Genomic DNA, 15215 nt, shown 5'->3' on the forward strand with positions numbered 1-15215 from the left:
TGGAGCTTAAAGTACAGTGATCCCTTAACAACACTTGGTTGAATAAAAATGTTATTTATGAAAAAATAAAAATTGACTTTGCCAGGTCTTGAACCCCTACGTTGTAGGATGATGGTCATAATACAGAGCATGCACATGCACTCTTTTTCCAAGGGGTATTTTCAGTGGACATGCCCTTGTCCCTAATGGGTATTGGGGTTATAAAAGCAAAATCGCTTGGACGTCTCACTCAAGTGTCGCCCAGACCTAATACCCCCCCCCCCCCCCCCCCCCTTGCATCAGCCCCATGGAAAAGGGGAGGGGCACCACGCACTCTGGGAAGACAATTTAAAATGTTGAAAAATGCTCAGCTAATTGGCAGTTGACAGCTTCGAGAGCCTGGGATTGGCTTGGCCCACAAAAAAACAACACAGACATCGGCGAGCAGGGGTTAAGAGTAGGCAGGGGGTGGGGGAGGGTGCTGTAGGGGCATATAAATTTAATTTGGTTTATAAAAAGTGCTTCAGAATGCAGAGTGGGTTGGGGATGCTGAAGTGGCCGAGCCAACAACAGCTGAACAAAAAGGGGATTCGGATCTAATGGCAGCCAAGTGGCCACCAAAGCCAACCCCCTTTGCTAATCCAAAAATAAGAAAAGGCAACAAAAAAATTAAATTTAAAAAAAAAGTCAAGGAATTAAAAAAACAAAAAGAAAAAAACCCAGAGAAACGAACGAAAAAGTTTTGAAGCCGAAAAAGAGAGTTCTGTTTTTTTTTTGGCAAAGAAATGAAGAAAGGAAAAGTTTAATCGGAAATTCTTCAGAGAATACTTTTCCGGCTGCGGCAAAGGAATTTTTCCATTTCATCTAGCCAAAAGAAGTTTCTCATAATCGACACGACCCCTTTACACAATCAACCCCCTTGCCTCCTTGAATGCATTTGCATATCCCAACTCTAATTTATATGATAAGTGGGAGGACGACGTCAGGGGAAAAATCGGGAAAAACAGAGTATAGAGAACCGAGAACCGAGAAGAAGACAGGAACGGGGGCACAAAAATCGATGCCTTAGTTCTTTGCTTATAGAGGGGGTTACAACCGTATGTATTGTATTGTATATATGTGGATTCCCATGCCAACCCGTAACAAATAAAAGTAGCCAAAAATGAGCTGCAATAACAAATCAAATTATATTTACATAATAAACGAATAAAGGATAAATGTTGAAAGGGTACCGCACTTCCGCTTCCATTCTCCTCGTCCGAATTTATTCATACACAGTACATATCTAAAATGTGATTGGCATTTTCCGTATTTAGTCTTAACGAGTCTCTGCCACAAAAAAAAAAAGAGGTAACACAATTGGATCTCTAAACTATAATTAAACTAGGACTATGTTATATGGCAATGGTTTCTGACTCTACAAAGGTCTCACTCCAGAGAATCCATTGGGGGAAGATTGGTTGGGTTTTTGTTAAAATGGATGTGAAAGTACATGCATTTATTTTGATATACTTTATCAAAATTCACTAATTCATACTACAACCATTGGAGCAGACATTAAAAACATCCGTTTTTACACATTAGAAACATCAAAAGCAGGAACACTCCATTAATCATATTAACTTGTTTTTTATTATGTAAAAAAAAAAGTTCTTTGAAGTTAAGAAACCATATTCTTCCCCTCTGGAAAACCCTTCATTTTTCTGAGGCCTCCTTAAAAGCATAGGTTAACAAAACAATGGATCATTAAATATATATAAATAAATTAGGGCTAAAATATTTACAGGCATTTTGCGTAGCGAAGTTTTCTCAGCTTAGATCTTTAATTAACCGTATTAACCATAGTTTACTTTAGTTAGTTACTTTGTTACTTTGCTTTTACATTCTCAAGTACAGTAAGTCTGTTATAATAGTTTACTTTGTTGTTAATTCAATTGAGTTGTCTAGGTATAAACATTTAAAAATTTTGAAAAATATTTACTTTTGATTTAAGTGGTTTTTCTTGTTAAGTTGTTATTCCTTATTCATTTTATGTTTTGCTTTCCTTTTATGTACTATGTTTCATTTAAGTTTAAAGACGACAAAAAATGGAAAAGAGATGCATGATATTTTGTATTTGTATTAATTGGTTTTAATTTGTTTTTAACCTGAGATAAAAACAAATGTTTTTTTTTGTTATTTGTTTGTATGTTTGCAAGCGAGCGGCGACGATTGACAAAAAATTTGTAGCAATTTGTTGCATTTAGTTTGGTGTATGTAGTTGGTTGGCCGCTGGCCCCTAGTCTATAATATAATATATATAATATAATATAATAATATAATATAATATATATTTATATCCGTAACCGTAACCGTAAACGTATCTGTATCTTTATCTTGATCTGCACTTGTATCTTTTTATCTGCGTCTGCTTGTATAACTATGATATATATGTATATAGTAAATGCGTTAAATGTATAATATAGTTGGTATATGTATGTATATAGAGCTATGTATGTTAATCATGCGTGTATATATGACTGCGCTGGTTTGGCATTGGGATCTACGAATGGCAGAGGATAAAACTTAAACTTAGTTGAGCGAACGTTGCTTGATTTTCCAATTCGATTGGATTCGGTTCGATCAGATCCATCATTACGTTATCATCATTAAATCGAACCGCAATCCAGTGTCTTTATCTTGGGGATGGGGCTAACTAACGCGTTGATGGGTGGTATTCGGGGTTGGGGGGTATGTACACAGTTGTTTTCGCGTCCTTCGCTTTTTGGGGTGCAGAATATCACATAGTCAGACATCTATATATATATATATACGACTACAAGTTCTCCGGATTCGATTCGCCGTCTCCTCCTTAGACATGCAGCGTGGAGGCGTCCAGCGAGTTCCTGGAAGAGCCCGAGGTCCGACCTATCAACGTTGCCGTGTCCGCACTGTCCGCGTCCAGGGGGATTCGCTTGCGCTGCGGACGCAGGAAGAGGAACATGACCAGCAGGGACAGGAAAAAGGCCAGGGCCCCGAATGCTGGATAGACCACTCCGCCCAGTTCGCTGGACGTGGGCAGGGCACTGATTATATACACCCGATCCGTGGGTCGGCTGTGAACGCGTTGCGAGTGCTCCACGGTATCTGGATGGTCCACAGACGGCGATGGTTTCTCCTGGCCACTTGGAGTGCTCGGAGTGGTGGTCGTGGTCGTTGTCGTGCCCACCAGCTGGCTGGTGTCCACATTCAGTTTGATCGAACGCCGCATCACGCCAGTGAGCTATTAGATATAAGGGAGGAAAAATAATATAGTTTCATTAGGTGATGAATAAAAAATAGACATTTCGAGATAGATAGGACTAGCTACTCGGGTTTACATCTTGTCATCATTTTTTAATCTTCTATTTTATGGTTAAGTCTTGCACCCACTCAACAATAAAAGTTGTCCCAGAAATCTCTTGATATGATATGAAAGCACTGTGAACCATTCAAAACTAGTTAACTTAACCTTAATATGGAAATACTTTAATACTGTAGAAACAATTTAATCTTAATCTTTTAATGTAATGCCCCTATATATTATCCATATATATCTTTATATATCTTTCGGCAATATTTTCGCAATCCATAGAGCATCTATCCTTGTACTTACTATACTTACTAGACAGAACTCACTGTGTACCATTTATAAGTGATTTACTTAACCTTTATATAGAAATACTATAATACTGTATAAATACTATTATATTAATCTATATCTGGTATATCTTTCGATAATATTTTCGCAACCCCTAGAGCATCTTTTCTTGTACTTACAAGACAGAACTCACTAAGTACCTTTATATAACTGATTTACTTAACCCTAATAAAGAAATATTATAAATACTGTATAAATACTATTATATTAATCTATTAAAGTAGTGATATATCTTTCGATAATATTTTCGCAACCCCTAGAGCATCTTTCCTTGTACTAACTATAGTTCTTTCTTTGCTTCTCCGATTTAAAATGAATATCGTATAGCCCCTGTTCTTAATCCCAAGTTATACACCATGTGTGAACTCACCTTGTGCTTGCACTTGACCTGGATGTTGTAGACAGTGTCCGGCCACAAGGACAGCTCCGCCCGAGCGGTGTCCGTGAGCAGGTTGCCGATCAGGCCGCCTCCCGACACCTCCCAGGTGATCAGGCATTGGCGCGAGGCGTTCGCTATCATCTCATCCCAGCCGATGTCCGTGAGGACGAGCGATTCCTGGCGCTGGGCCTTCAGTATCCTCAGTTCAAAGGGAGCCATCAGCTTTTGGCAGCACTGCGATGGGGATGTAGATGGAGATGAAGATGGGGGGATTATTTTCAGTATTCAGATGGAGCAGCAGGGACAACGCCCAAGGCAGGGCACGAAGCGTTAAGGAAAGGAAGGGGGCACAGAAAGGAAAGTTAGCTATTTGTCAATTATTTCTTGTAATTATGTGGCGCGCCCGCAGGTAGGCAATGAAATTTGTTCATCCTTCGGTTGCCACTTTTGGCCCCCAAGCGACAGCGTTTAACCCATTAAGGCCCTGGCTGTTTCATTTTGGAATAATTCATGTCCCTGCCGTGTAAGTGCCTAAAAATGTTTACGGTTGGCAATTTGGTGCGACGGAAACCCTTTTTGCAGCCGGGCTGGCGATAATAAATGTAGATTTAATTTCGAGCATTTGAAAAGATACTTCTCTCGAGGAATTTTAAAATTGTTAAATTTATTATAAGTAATCAAGTTAAAAACGAAATGGCATATAAAGTTGTGTGTTTGCCATTAAAATGATTTAAAATTAAAGATTACAACATTTTTTGGCCTCTTATAAAATGAAACTTTAGATCCAGCTCAAAAGCTTTGAATTCAATTCTGAATCTCCTAAGTTACCAGCCATACTTTTGATCATAGCTCATCCAATGGAATATGTAGTCTCATTTTTGGAGAATTACTACTTTTCCGACCAGTTTTAAGCCAACATTAATGGGTTAATGACATCGTTAGGCTGTCGCACAAAGACAAACATGAATGGAGATACTTACGTTTGTGCAATCAACGGAATCCTTACAATAATGCCAGTCCTTGGAAAGCTGCAAAGAGAGACAGGACAAAGTTAGTTAGTGGGCGTGGCCTAATCGAATTTTAAGTAAGCTAGGAAAAAGTAATCAGGACCAAGACCCCGGGCTGCCAGGACAAACAACAAGGAGTCATCAGCAGCCTCCTTCGCCCCATCCTCTATCTTATGGCCTCAACAATAGACGCAAATTTGTAACTTGTAATAAAAGGCAAAGCAGGCAGAAAAAAGAAGTCTATGTAGATGTACAGCAGCGGTCGCAATAGTATGAACAAATAAAAAATCTGTTAAGTATGATGAGAAACTATGTGAAGAAAATCTCTAGAATGATCAAATGTATTTATAAACTATGGAATCGTACATATGATAACCAGAATACTTTAGGAAATCGTTTATGAAACTGGACTTCTATATTATTATAAACCGAATATTCTAATCGCAATATTAAAATCAATAGACCATTTAGTGGTGAAGAACAAATAAAACATCTGTTAAGTATGATGAAAAACAATGTAAAGAAAATCTCTAGAAAGATCAAACGTATTTCTAAACTATGGAATCTATATAAAATACCCAGAAGATTTTAGAAAATCGTTTAAAAAACTGGTTTTCTATATTATTATAAACAGAATATTCTAATCCCAATATTAAAATCAATAGACCATTTAGTGGTGAAGGACATACATTGGTTAATTGCCTGGTGTTTTGAGCAATTTCCTTAATCCCTGTGCTATTCTCTCGACCGTTTGTGTATGCAAGTAAATGACCACAAACGTTTGTGTTCATCTATGGCGAATTGAAAATTTCACGCTCCTGGCTATGAGGATAATGAGGAGGATTGCCGTGACAGGATGAGAAGGATGAGGATAGTAGGGCCAGGGCCAGGGCCAGGGGCAGGAGGATCGGGATCAGACCGGACTGCCTGCTTAGCCTTTGTCAACTGTCGCCTTAGTCTCAAAACAGCTGAACTGAACGGAGCAAAATAGAACAGCGGGCAGTACGTGGTAGTAACAGGACCGAGGATTGTGGATTGAGGATTTAGGATTGAGGAACCTGGTCCCTGGACCAGTAACCCCACCCCTCTCGCAGTCCTTTTATGAATGAGCAGGCAGAGAAACAGACAGGCAGACAGACACATAGATAAATGAGGGAACGAGTCGACAGCGATTAGAGATGGGTGCGTGACAAATTGTTATGACTCGGAATTTACAATATTAAAAAAATCAAACGAGGCGGTCCCAAAACGGATCTCAATTCTATGGGCATTCGTTTTCGGTTTAAGTTTCGGGGAGGGTTAAGTAACCCTAATGTTGGTGCAAGCTAGATTTATGGTTATTGCATTCGCCGGCATCGAATTTATGAAATCTTTATCTACAATCTCACTCGATTGGTCATACTAGTTAATTTGGGAATGTGATTGAATTGTATACCCGATTCTTTACGAAATTATGCATGAAGTTTGGACTTTTAGGAGCTTTGATTTTGAAATGAAATCAATTTTTTGTAGTATTTATGTAGCTTAGAATGATGTCACGATTGTTTGCTTTCTCAACAAAGTTGTTTCAACCAAAATGAAAATCAATAATAATAATAGCTGCTAACACTTACACCCTTATGTTTGTTTAACATGAACATGTGCACACTGTTCATAGCAACAAATTAAACCTTATCAAAATAACCAGTCTAGAGCTGCGAATTATAATTGTTTAATTGACTATGGGCTACGCTACTGAAACCCCTGCCATTCTAGGGTTATATTTCCAGTGATTTCGAATTTTTACTAGTCTTGTTAGTATTATATTGTAATAAAAATAGATCAAAACTGTGTTTCTGAAATAAATATTATCATGATAGATCCTTTCTTAAATTAAATCTACCTTTACGAATGATTAATATATTCTGTTATTATTATATTCTGATATAAATTGATCAAAACTATGTTTCACAAATAATGTCAGATATAGAATCTCCGTTTAATTAAATCTAACCTGACTTTAAATTACAGCTACTGATTAAATCACTCCTGTTCCTCTCGCAAAATCGGTAATCATATTAGATTGAAACAGTTTTCTAGTTCCAAATCCGGCTAACTATCTGTGTTCAAGGATCTTTATTTCTTGCTGTGCAGCTAAATCGTTTTCTTTTTCTGGAACTTAAGCTATTCCGATTCTATCACCCCGCCCAATCGTTCCGTGGCAACCTTAAGCCACTCCGATGCTATCCAGCCCTCTAAGCCCTTAAGTGCATCCGTACTTTCTGCAAATGTAGCAGCTACTTGCATCTGGATCGATCATCCATCACTCCGGCTGGGGGGAAAAACCCGCTGGACAATGGCTGCCATCACCTTTTGGGCCAACTTTGACGGCGGCACTTTGTCATCATTACACAATAAGGCAGGAAAATCAGTAAAATCAGGGAAACGGAAAGGGAAAATGAGCAGGAGCAGGAGCAGAAGGAGAAGGAGGACCAGGGCCAAAACCAAGCAGTTGTGGCAGATAAAAACGACGAATGCCAAAAGGAAAATCGCAAAGACAACATATTTTCCGCTCAATTGAATTTTTGGCCTCTGAAGATGTAGACGATGTAGTTGATGAGGGGAGGATTGTGATTGGTATGGGTATGCGGATGAGGCCTGGACCTGGTCCTGAAACAACTTGGGCGATAAGTAACAACAATAAGGCGTACAGAATGAATGAATAAGCGAGTGAATGAATGAATGAATGGATGGCCGAATGACTGAATGAAAACGCTGAACTGGCAAATCTTTTGGCCGACGCGTCGGCTTTCCCCCGACTTTCCGTCGTTCCCATCCATTTTCCTCGCTTTCCACCGTCTCGAGACCTTAGTACCTGGCCCGAAATGTGTCTGGGCCATAATATAAATTAAACGCAGGCAGCGACAACTTTTACATGCAATTGCCCTGGTATTTCACACCCCGGCTCAACTGCACTTGAGGAAAAATGGTGTCAAAACTTCCACCTAAAATGCGAAAATCACCTTTGATGACCAAGTTGTTTGTACATGGAGGTGAAACATTTGCTCATCGCAGGTAGTGGATATACAAAATTCAGTAAATCCCTCTATTTGTTTCTTTAAAAGGTTTATTTTTTCTTTTGTTTCCGAAAATTTAAGCCATTCCCATAATAGTTTTGAAACAATCCAAAATATATGCTAATTCGAAGCAAAGTATGGGTTTCGAAATACCAAAACAATAACAAAAATAAAAACAGGGTATGGAAATATTCTTAGAGATGGTTCTACGCCATGACTTTGTAGAGTTTTGAACTAGTCTATGTATACAATTTTTCTTTTTTTTGCAAGTGTGAGAACCGAGCACATGACTCCGTAGGCCACATAAATTACCAAAGTTAGGTCAGTCAGTCAGTTTTTTGAGCGGCTTTTATGAGACACGTACGCATACGTAGATATATTCGATGATTCCACCACCAGCAGCGGCCAAACTACGTGCCTCGCATATACATCAAGATCGAATCTTCCGGGCGTCGAACCACCCGAAAAATCCACCCATCCGGGCACCCAAACCACTGGAGCACCCAAATATCGAACCACCCACACCCACATCCACATCCCAACGTCCAACATCCAGGGTGAAGGAGGAAAAGTCTTCCATGGTGTTAATTTGGCGCTGATTGAGCAACGCATTCGGATTCGCATTCCCCGTTCTTGGGTTCCAGAATACTCAGTTCCGAATTCTCCGTTTTGGGGGTTGTACGAAAGGATAGATGGTTGGATGGATGGGTGGATTAGTTCCAGTTAGTCCTGCGAAGCGAGCATGAAATTAGCCCTGCCTGCAACCCCTAAAAACTTTTGACTTTCGGCGAGGCGAGGTGAGGCATCCTGCATTACCATCACCACCCATCCACATCCACGTCCTCATCTACCCATCCAAAACTCTTGAGCGGACTTCAAAGGGCATATATGATGGAGATGATGACAGTGATCAAGAATGCAGACAGCACACAGGCGAAAGCTTAAGTATTTCGTGCCTAAAATCTCTAATTTCGGACTAAATAATCAACAAAAATTGGCATAGCTAAAGCCGAAAAGCCCAGTCCATTTTGAAGGAACAGAACCGTTGATAGAAAAAATTTATAGCGAACATCTGCCATTTCAATACGAATATCATACGTTTTTAGATCTATTAGATCTGAATACTCACTACCTATTTCCAATTTAAAAGGCTGGTGCTATCTTATTTCGAGTAATTTAAAGTTATAGATATTGTTATACCTTTTATAACCATCTATTAAGACTATAAGTGCTACCGAACTATATTTTGACAAATTGCTGAGCTGCTTTTCCCCCGAGTTAAATCAATAGACTTTGGCTCTATATTTGGATGAGACTTGGCGTTTCCCTAGAACGATTTCGAGTGCCGTAGACTGTCCGAGAGTCTTGGCCTCTCGAGTTTCATCCCATGTTTCTTTGTAAGTGTCGCCACAGCACTCATGAGCACTCCTCGAGTCAATTGGGTTGACTGCTCCGTTCTGTTCTGCTCAGCTCAACTCAGTTCTGTTCCTCAGTTCCCCAGTTCCCCACCACTCTAAACAAAAACCCAATCCCATACACCTCGTCGCCACAGAGAGCTCGACTTACTTGGAAATCGGAGATGATATTTATACTCTCGTGTTTTTCCCACTTGATTTATGTGTACTTTTGGATTGCGAGCTTGGGGAGGAGTTCGTTCGAAACGAATTGATATGAAAATTTGATTTGATTTCATTTGATTGAAATTTATTAACAATCCATAGTTGTCAACCTCCAACTCCACCCTCTGTTTCCGATATCGCTGACAGATCGTAGCGGTTCCAGGAAGTCACGCATTTAAAAATCAACTGGTGAAATGGTAAAATCTTTGGGAAACATATCGCCGTCTTGATTTCAATCCATTGGGGACGTATATTTAAAAATATTACGACGGGGATCGGATCGGTTACATAATATGGAGGGGAAACTGAATCCCTAGGGTTTCGAAGTTTGTATTTGGGGGGGAAAACACAAGAAAGTGTCAACTCAGCGTATTGAAAAAGGGGGTGAGTTTAGTTTCAGTTCGATTGTAGTGGCATTTTCAACTTCGATTTGTTGGTTGAAAAGTTTGTTATTCATATTGATTAGTTGGGTATTAGTTTGGTGCACTTATTTGCTGTCGGTTCTTTTACTTAGAGAAGTATCAACCGGGAATTGCGGTGAGTTCAATTAATTGGGTGAGTTCAATGGTATGGGATTTTCCATTTATTTAATCTAAGATTTTTCGGATAGATATTTCTTCATAATATTTTTGAAAAGTCAGATTAATTTACTTTGCTTAAGTTAGATCTTTTCATTTAATTTTCAATTGTATCTGATTTTTCGCGGTCACTTTTCAAAGCTCCTTCTTTAGATCCCATTGTTCTCACCACCTGCTCTACTTTTCAAAAGGTACCTTGTATCTTGCTCGGGCATTTCAACTGAAGTTCTTCGACAACGTCGTCCATCCATCTGTGACAGCTTTGTACAAATTCGATACGAGAGATCCGAGAGCTTTATTCCTTGGGTTGCTTTTTTGGTTGTCTTTTCTTAGCCATTGTCTATGGCCGTCTCAAATTGAATTCCCGATCTCTATTAGCGACGCTCGACCACCCAGTTGACATCTTTCTAGCGAGCGGCGACTACCTGAGCGGTAACAACAATAACAACCGGCAACAGAAGCAGCAGCGGCAATAGCTGCGATGTCAACCCATAGATAAAAGATAAAAGACCCAGCGAGCGGAGCGGGTATAAAAAATGAAATGACGTCGCCTTCACGAACTCGAGCTGGAACCATTGTCATTGTCATCGGTAGACGTCGATGTCGATGTCAAAGCCTCCTGTCTCCTAACCTAACTTTGAAGGTCGGTGTCGTACGGAGGGCACAACAACTGTCCCTACACGCGGAGAAAGAACGGGGTGGGTCCGAGACCAATTCGGCATGACCTCAATTAGGGCAATCTTAATCGCATTAGGTAATACCCGGCCGGAAGAGACCGATGCACTCAAAGTGACTGGGAAAAGTCGCTGTCTTTTGAAATATGTTTCCTTAGAGTTTTTAATCAAGTATTTGAATCAGACATAGGTTCTTAATTTCTTTGGTTTGAGACTACAAATATTTTAAACAGGAAAAGTGAAAAAACTATAGTGGACTAATAATAAAAATTCATTAGCTTCCTCCAAGCCTTGAACATTTTCATATTCTCAAAGAATCTTTTAAGAAATGCGGTTTCGAAAGTATGAATAAATTAGGAAGAATTATGCAGTACCCTTAAAAACCTACGTACCAAGAAGCCTACAAAGAAATGAAAAATAACAAAATCATGCAAATGTACCATTGTTAATTAATATGAGAACTTGAAAAGTCATGTAGAAATGGAAAAAAATATTCTACCAGCTGCCCTTTTTTTATATTACCATTTCAAAATGAAGTATCTTTAAAGAATATAAGATTAATTTCCAGTTCTTTTCTAAATTGGAATTTAGTTTTAAGGGTTTCATAACTGCAGGAGTCTATTTTTCCCTGTGTAGCCACTGAAATACCCTATTGGTGATATTGCCGCTCAACTGGGCATACAACTGTCCATCAAACGACTCTGGGATCGAAACGGATCCGATCCGGGTTCTTGGCCTTATCTTGGGTTCTGCGCTGAGCATTGAGTCTGGGTCTGGGTCTTGGCCTGGGGTTTATGAGTCTGGTGTTTCTTATTTTTACTCTTATTGCTATCTGAAGGTTGGACCTACCTGCTGATAGCAACTTTGACGGCATCTGTTCAGCTGTTTGCCGGAAAAGGGGGCAGTGACGGGGGCTGGGGCGGGGGATGTTGGATCTGCTCCAGGACTCGATACCGATGCCGATGCCGATAGCGATAGCGATAACGATAGCGATTTGGATCGAGCGGGCCCCGCCTCCTGGGCGTAGGAGAGGGCGGCAAGGGCGCAGGCCATCAAAACAAGTGAGTTGAACATGTTGTGTCTTCGGCTCCGTTTTCGTTCTCGTTTTCGTCCTCTATTCGCCTGGTTGCTCTTGTTCTCTGCTCCTTTCTCCTCCTTTCTTGTTGTTGTCCTGCCACTCCCTCCTTTTCTCCAATGGGCGTGGGCGTTGACTCGTGTGTGTTTTGTTGTGTTGTGTGTTTTTGCGCGTGTGTGTGTTTGTGTGTGGGCGTGGAGAGCGGTGTGCTCAGCAGATTGATTAATTGATTGATTTTGTTTGTTTATTTTCGTATCAAGTGTGGTTGTTGTTGCTGCTGTTGGGGCTGGCACATAATAATCGCAGCGTCGACTGCATTTAGTGAAGCGGAGCAGTGAATCCTCTCCTCCGTCTCCTTCTCCTCTCCTGTCCTCTCCACAGGCTCTTTTGTCTCCCCACCTTCTCCTACTCCTCCTTCTGCACCACCTTCTCTGCTCCCCTTTAACTGTTACAGTTAACTGTAACTCCACATGCTGCGCGACAACAACAACAACAAATGCAAGCTCGTTTTTTATTTATTTTTGTTTTTCGGTGTCCTCTTTAACTTGCTTTATTTGTTTGACTTTGTTATTTGTGTACCAAGTACCAAGTACCGAAAGTACACTGGCAGTATAACAGTAAGTAACACACGTGAAAAAAATGTAATTGTAACGTTTGTTAAATATACACCCGAAAAAAATACGACGGCAATAACAAAAACACACACCAAACACACGGAAGACGAAGAACGCGACGTAAAGAGAATATGCTGTATACGATACGCGAGCTCTGCGAAATATCAATATTCTAATTCCGCAGAACAACCAAATCCGTCGAGGGTTAAAAACGGAATGGATGGACGCGACGAAAACAGACAGCACAAAAACCGAACCGAAATCGAGCAGTGCAGCAGCAGCCACTGCAGCTATAGCTAGATTTGGCTAGAAAAGAGAGATGAGCGCGTCATGAAAGCTACCAATGTATGGCCTTGAATCTTACAATTCGTGACATAGAAAATTTGACGCTTATTACAATAATAATTATTAACAGTCATTAACATTGCTTGGGATTCTGCCTAGGTTTTGAACAAGTACGTTTACATTTACATTTATTACAAATCATCGAACAAAACCTCATTTATAAATTTCATTTCAAACAACTTCTGAGGAAAATCAAATATTTTTTCAAGTAATTCTTTTAAGTAGCCAGTTGTGGTTGGTCCTTGAGCATCTCTGCGAGCACGGCCCTCAAACTCGAGCAGCGAACATGTTGCATCGAACGCGCCTGTGAAGCAGCGGAGTCTGTAAGTCTGAGTCCAGTGCTTTGTAAGGTGTGTTTCATAAGCATAAGGTAGCTCTAGCCACTTGGACCGAAGTTTGCAAGGATTCTTGGAGTAAGTGTCTCTAAAAACAGGAAGCTTCTAATTTATATTTTATAAAATACACAATACCGGTTAAGTTAGAAAAACTAACGGTAAGTTTTTAGTTTTTAATTCCTTAAAAAAGAGGATGGTACACAGAATACTTACCAAAAAAAAATTGTCTTACTGTCTTATGCTTTTGAAATGCACCTTATTAATATTCCGAAGAGGGGGTTGGGGGGTTAGGTTGGGCTCGGCCTCTTGGGTTGGATTCGATTGGGTTTTGGTTTGGGTTAGCTCCCGGGTTAGCTCTTTGATGATTCTGGGGTGGCAAAGCAGAAAGCCAAAACCAAAGGTTCTGCTCTCTCCCTCTCTCTTTCTGGCGAAACCCCCTGCCCCTCCCCCCGCCACCTTTTCCACTACCACTGCGGACATGCAGATGAATCAAAGCGGCCGCTGATTATAGCAACAATATGGAAATGCCGCTACCCTTAGCCCTTAGCCCTTAGCCCCCTATTGCCCACCTCATAGGGGCATTGTTTATTTATACCATACAGTATATGGATGCCCAGTAAACATGTGTGTGTGTGGTGCGGAGGTTTTTATAACCTCCATTTGCCAAAGTATAGTAAATTCTTTCAAAGCGTGTACTACATTTATTATTTAAGCCACGCTCCCCCTATCTCCATTTCAGCTCCGTCCCATTGTTTTAGTCTGTTTTCCTATGTCTGTTTTACCGTATTAGCCGCCCCATGCATAAAGTAAAGCACCCGTTTCCATTTTACCCTTACCCTTACCCTTGCCCCATCCTCTATACCCATCCCCATCGCTCCTACTTCAAGTTTATTTGCATATTTTGACTTTTATGCGGCAAAAATATTACAGACTGCGCTGCCAGCAAACAATATCAGAACCTCTTACCCCCATATAGCCCCTATAGAGCCACCCCCCAACATCCCCCAACAGCACCAAAAACGTTAATAAAGCTAGAGAAGAGCCCGCGTTCAAAAAAAAAGAAAACTTAAGTACAGTCAAACTTTCTATTATTGAACATTTTAATAACAGATCCCTGAAATCTAACCTATGAAAATCCAAATATAGTGACTATCATGATTATATTTGAAAGGTAAAACTAAAATACAGAGGTTTTTGAGCATCCAAAACTCAAAAATATCATTCATTTTTTTGCTTTTCTTTATAATTGTGTTTAAGAACATAATATCTTTTTCGAATTATGGAAGTTGGACTGTTTTGAACAAAAGTGAAGAGGAAGTGGAAGTGGATCCAGGCGAAAAAACATTTTTTCCCCGACTTATTTTTTTCGGGAGTCCCGGGAAAAGTTTTGGGGTTCGGCTTATGACTCCATTGCAACATGTTGCATGTTGGAAATTGCCAAAAAACGAAATATGAAAAGAAATGGCCGCAAAGAAAACAGCAACAAACCATAGCGACAGGAGAAACAAAAAAAATAGACAAGGTGGCTTCGAAATTTATGCGCCCATGGCGAGCCATTTGCAGTGCTCAACTTTTTGGTACAAACTCCCGTTTACTTTAGCCCTCCGCCCAACGCCACCCCTTTTTCAACATTCCCACACCCCCTTTTCCATTTCATTCCGCCGCTCTTTGAATTTCCATTTTCATTTTGCGGTTTTTGTTGTTGTGTGTGGCGGCCATCCAATAAATAAAAGGGCCGCAAAGCGAACGCGGAAAACCCGTTAGCCTTGTCGCAACATAACGGTGAACTGTCGAAATGATCGCAAGAGAAAGAGGAGAAGAGCACTCTCTTCTAAAGAGAGAGCTACTTAAAGAAGTCAGCCGACTGCACAGGAA

At 40.3% G+C, this 15215-nt stretch overlaps 1 protein-coding gene across 1 annotated transcript; it reads right to left on the bottom strand.

The window, feature by feature from the left end:
- Positions 1-1142: 1142 nt before the first annotated feature.
- fend (forked end) lies at positions 1143-12886 on the bottom strand. Its single transcript, XM_036820563.3, has 4 exons — positions 11821-12886; positions 5018-5065; positions 4029-4271; positions 1143-3241 (listed from the first exon to the last, which is right to left on the bottom strand). Exons 1-4 carry the CDS (start codon positions 12043-12045, stop codon positions 2831-2833), a joined length of 927 nt encoding a protein of 308 aa, XP_036676458.1. The 5' UTR covers positions 12046-12886; the 3' UTR covers positions 1143-2830.
- Positions 12887-15215: the final 2329 nt, after the last annotated feature.

Source organism: Drosophila suzukii, chromosome X (assembly GCF_043229965.1).
Source record: "Drosophila suzukii chromosome X, CBGP_Dsuzu_IsoJpt1.0, whole genome shotgun sequence".
NCBI classification, from domain to species: Eukaryota; Metazoa; Arthropoda; class Insecta; order Diptera; family Drosophilidae; genus Drosophila; species Drosophila suzukii.

What these genes read in the sequence shown, in the direction of transcription:
- fend (XM_036820563.3), bottom strand. Translation starts at nt 12,045, where the DNA reads ATGTTCAACTCACTTGTTTTGATGGCCTGCGCCCTTGCCGCCCTCTCC. An exon ending in GTCAAAGTTGCTATCAGCAG is followed by an intron (nt 5,066 to 11,820) that starts GTAGGTCCAACC and finishes CTCTCTTTGCAG; the next exon opens with CTTTCCAAGGACTGGCATTA. An exon ending in AGGTCAAGTGCAAGCACAAG is followed by an intron (nt 3,242 to 4,028) that starts GTGAGTTCACAC and finishes TATATCTAATAG; the next exon opens with CTCACTGGCGTGATGCGGCG.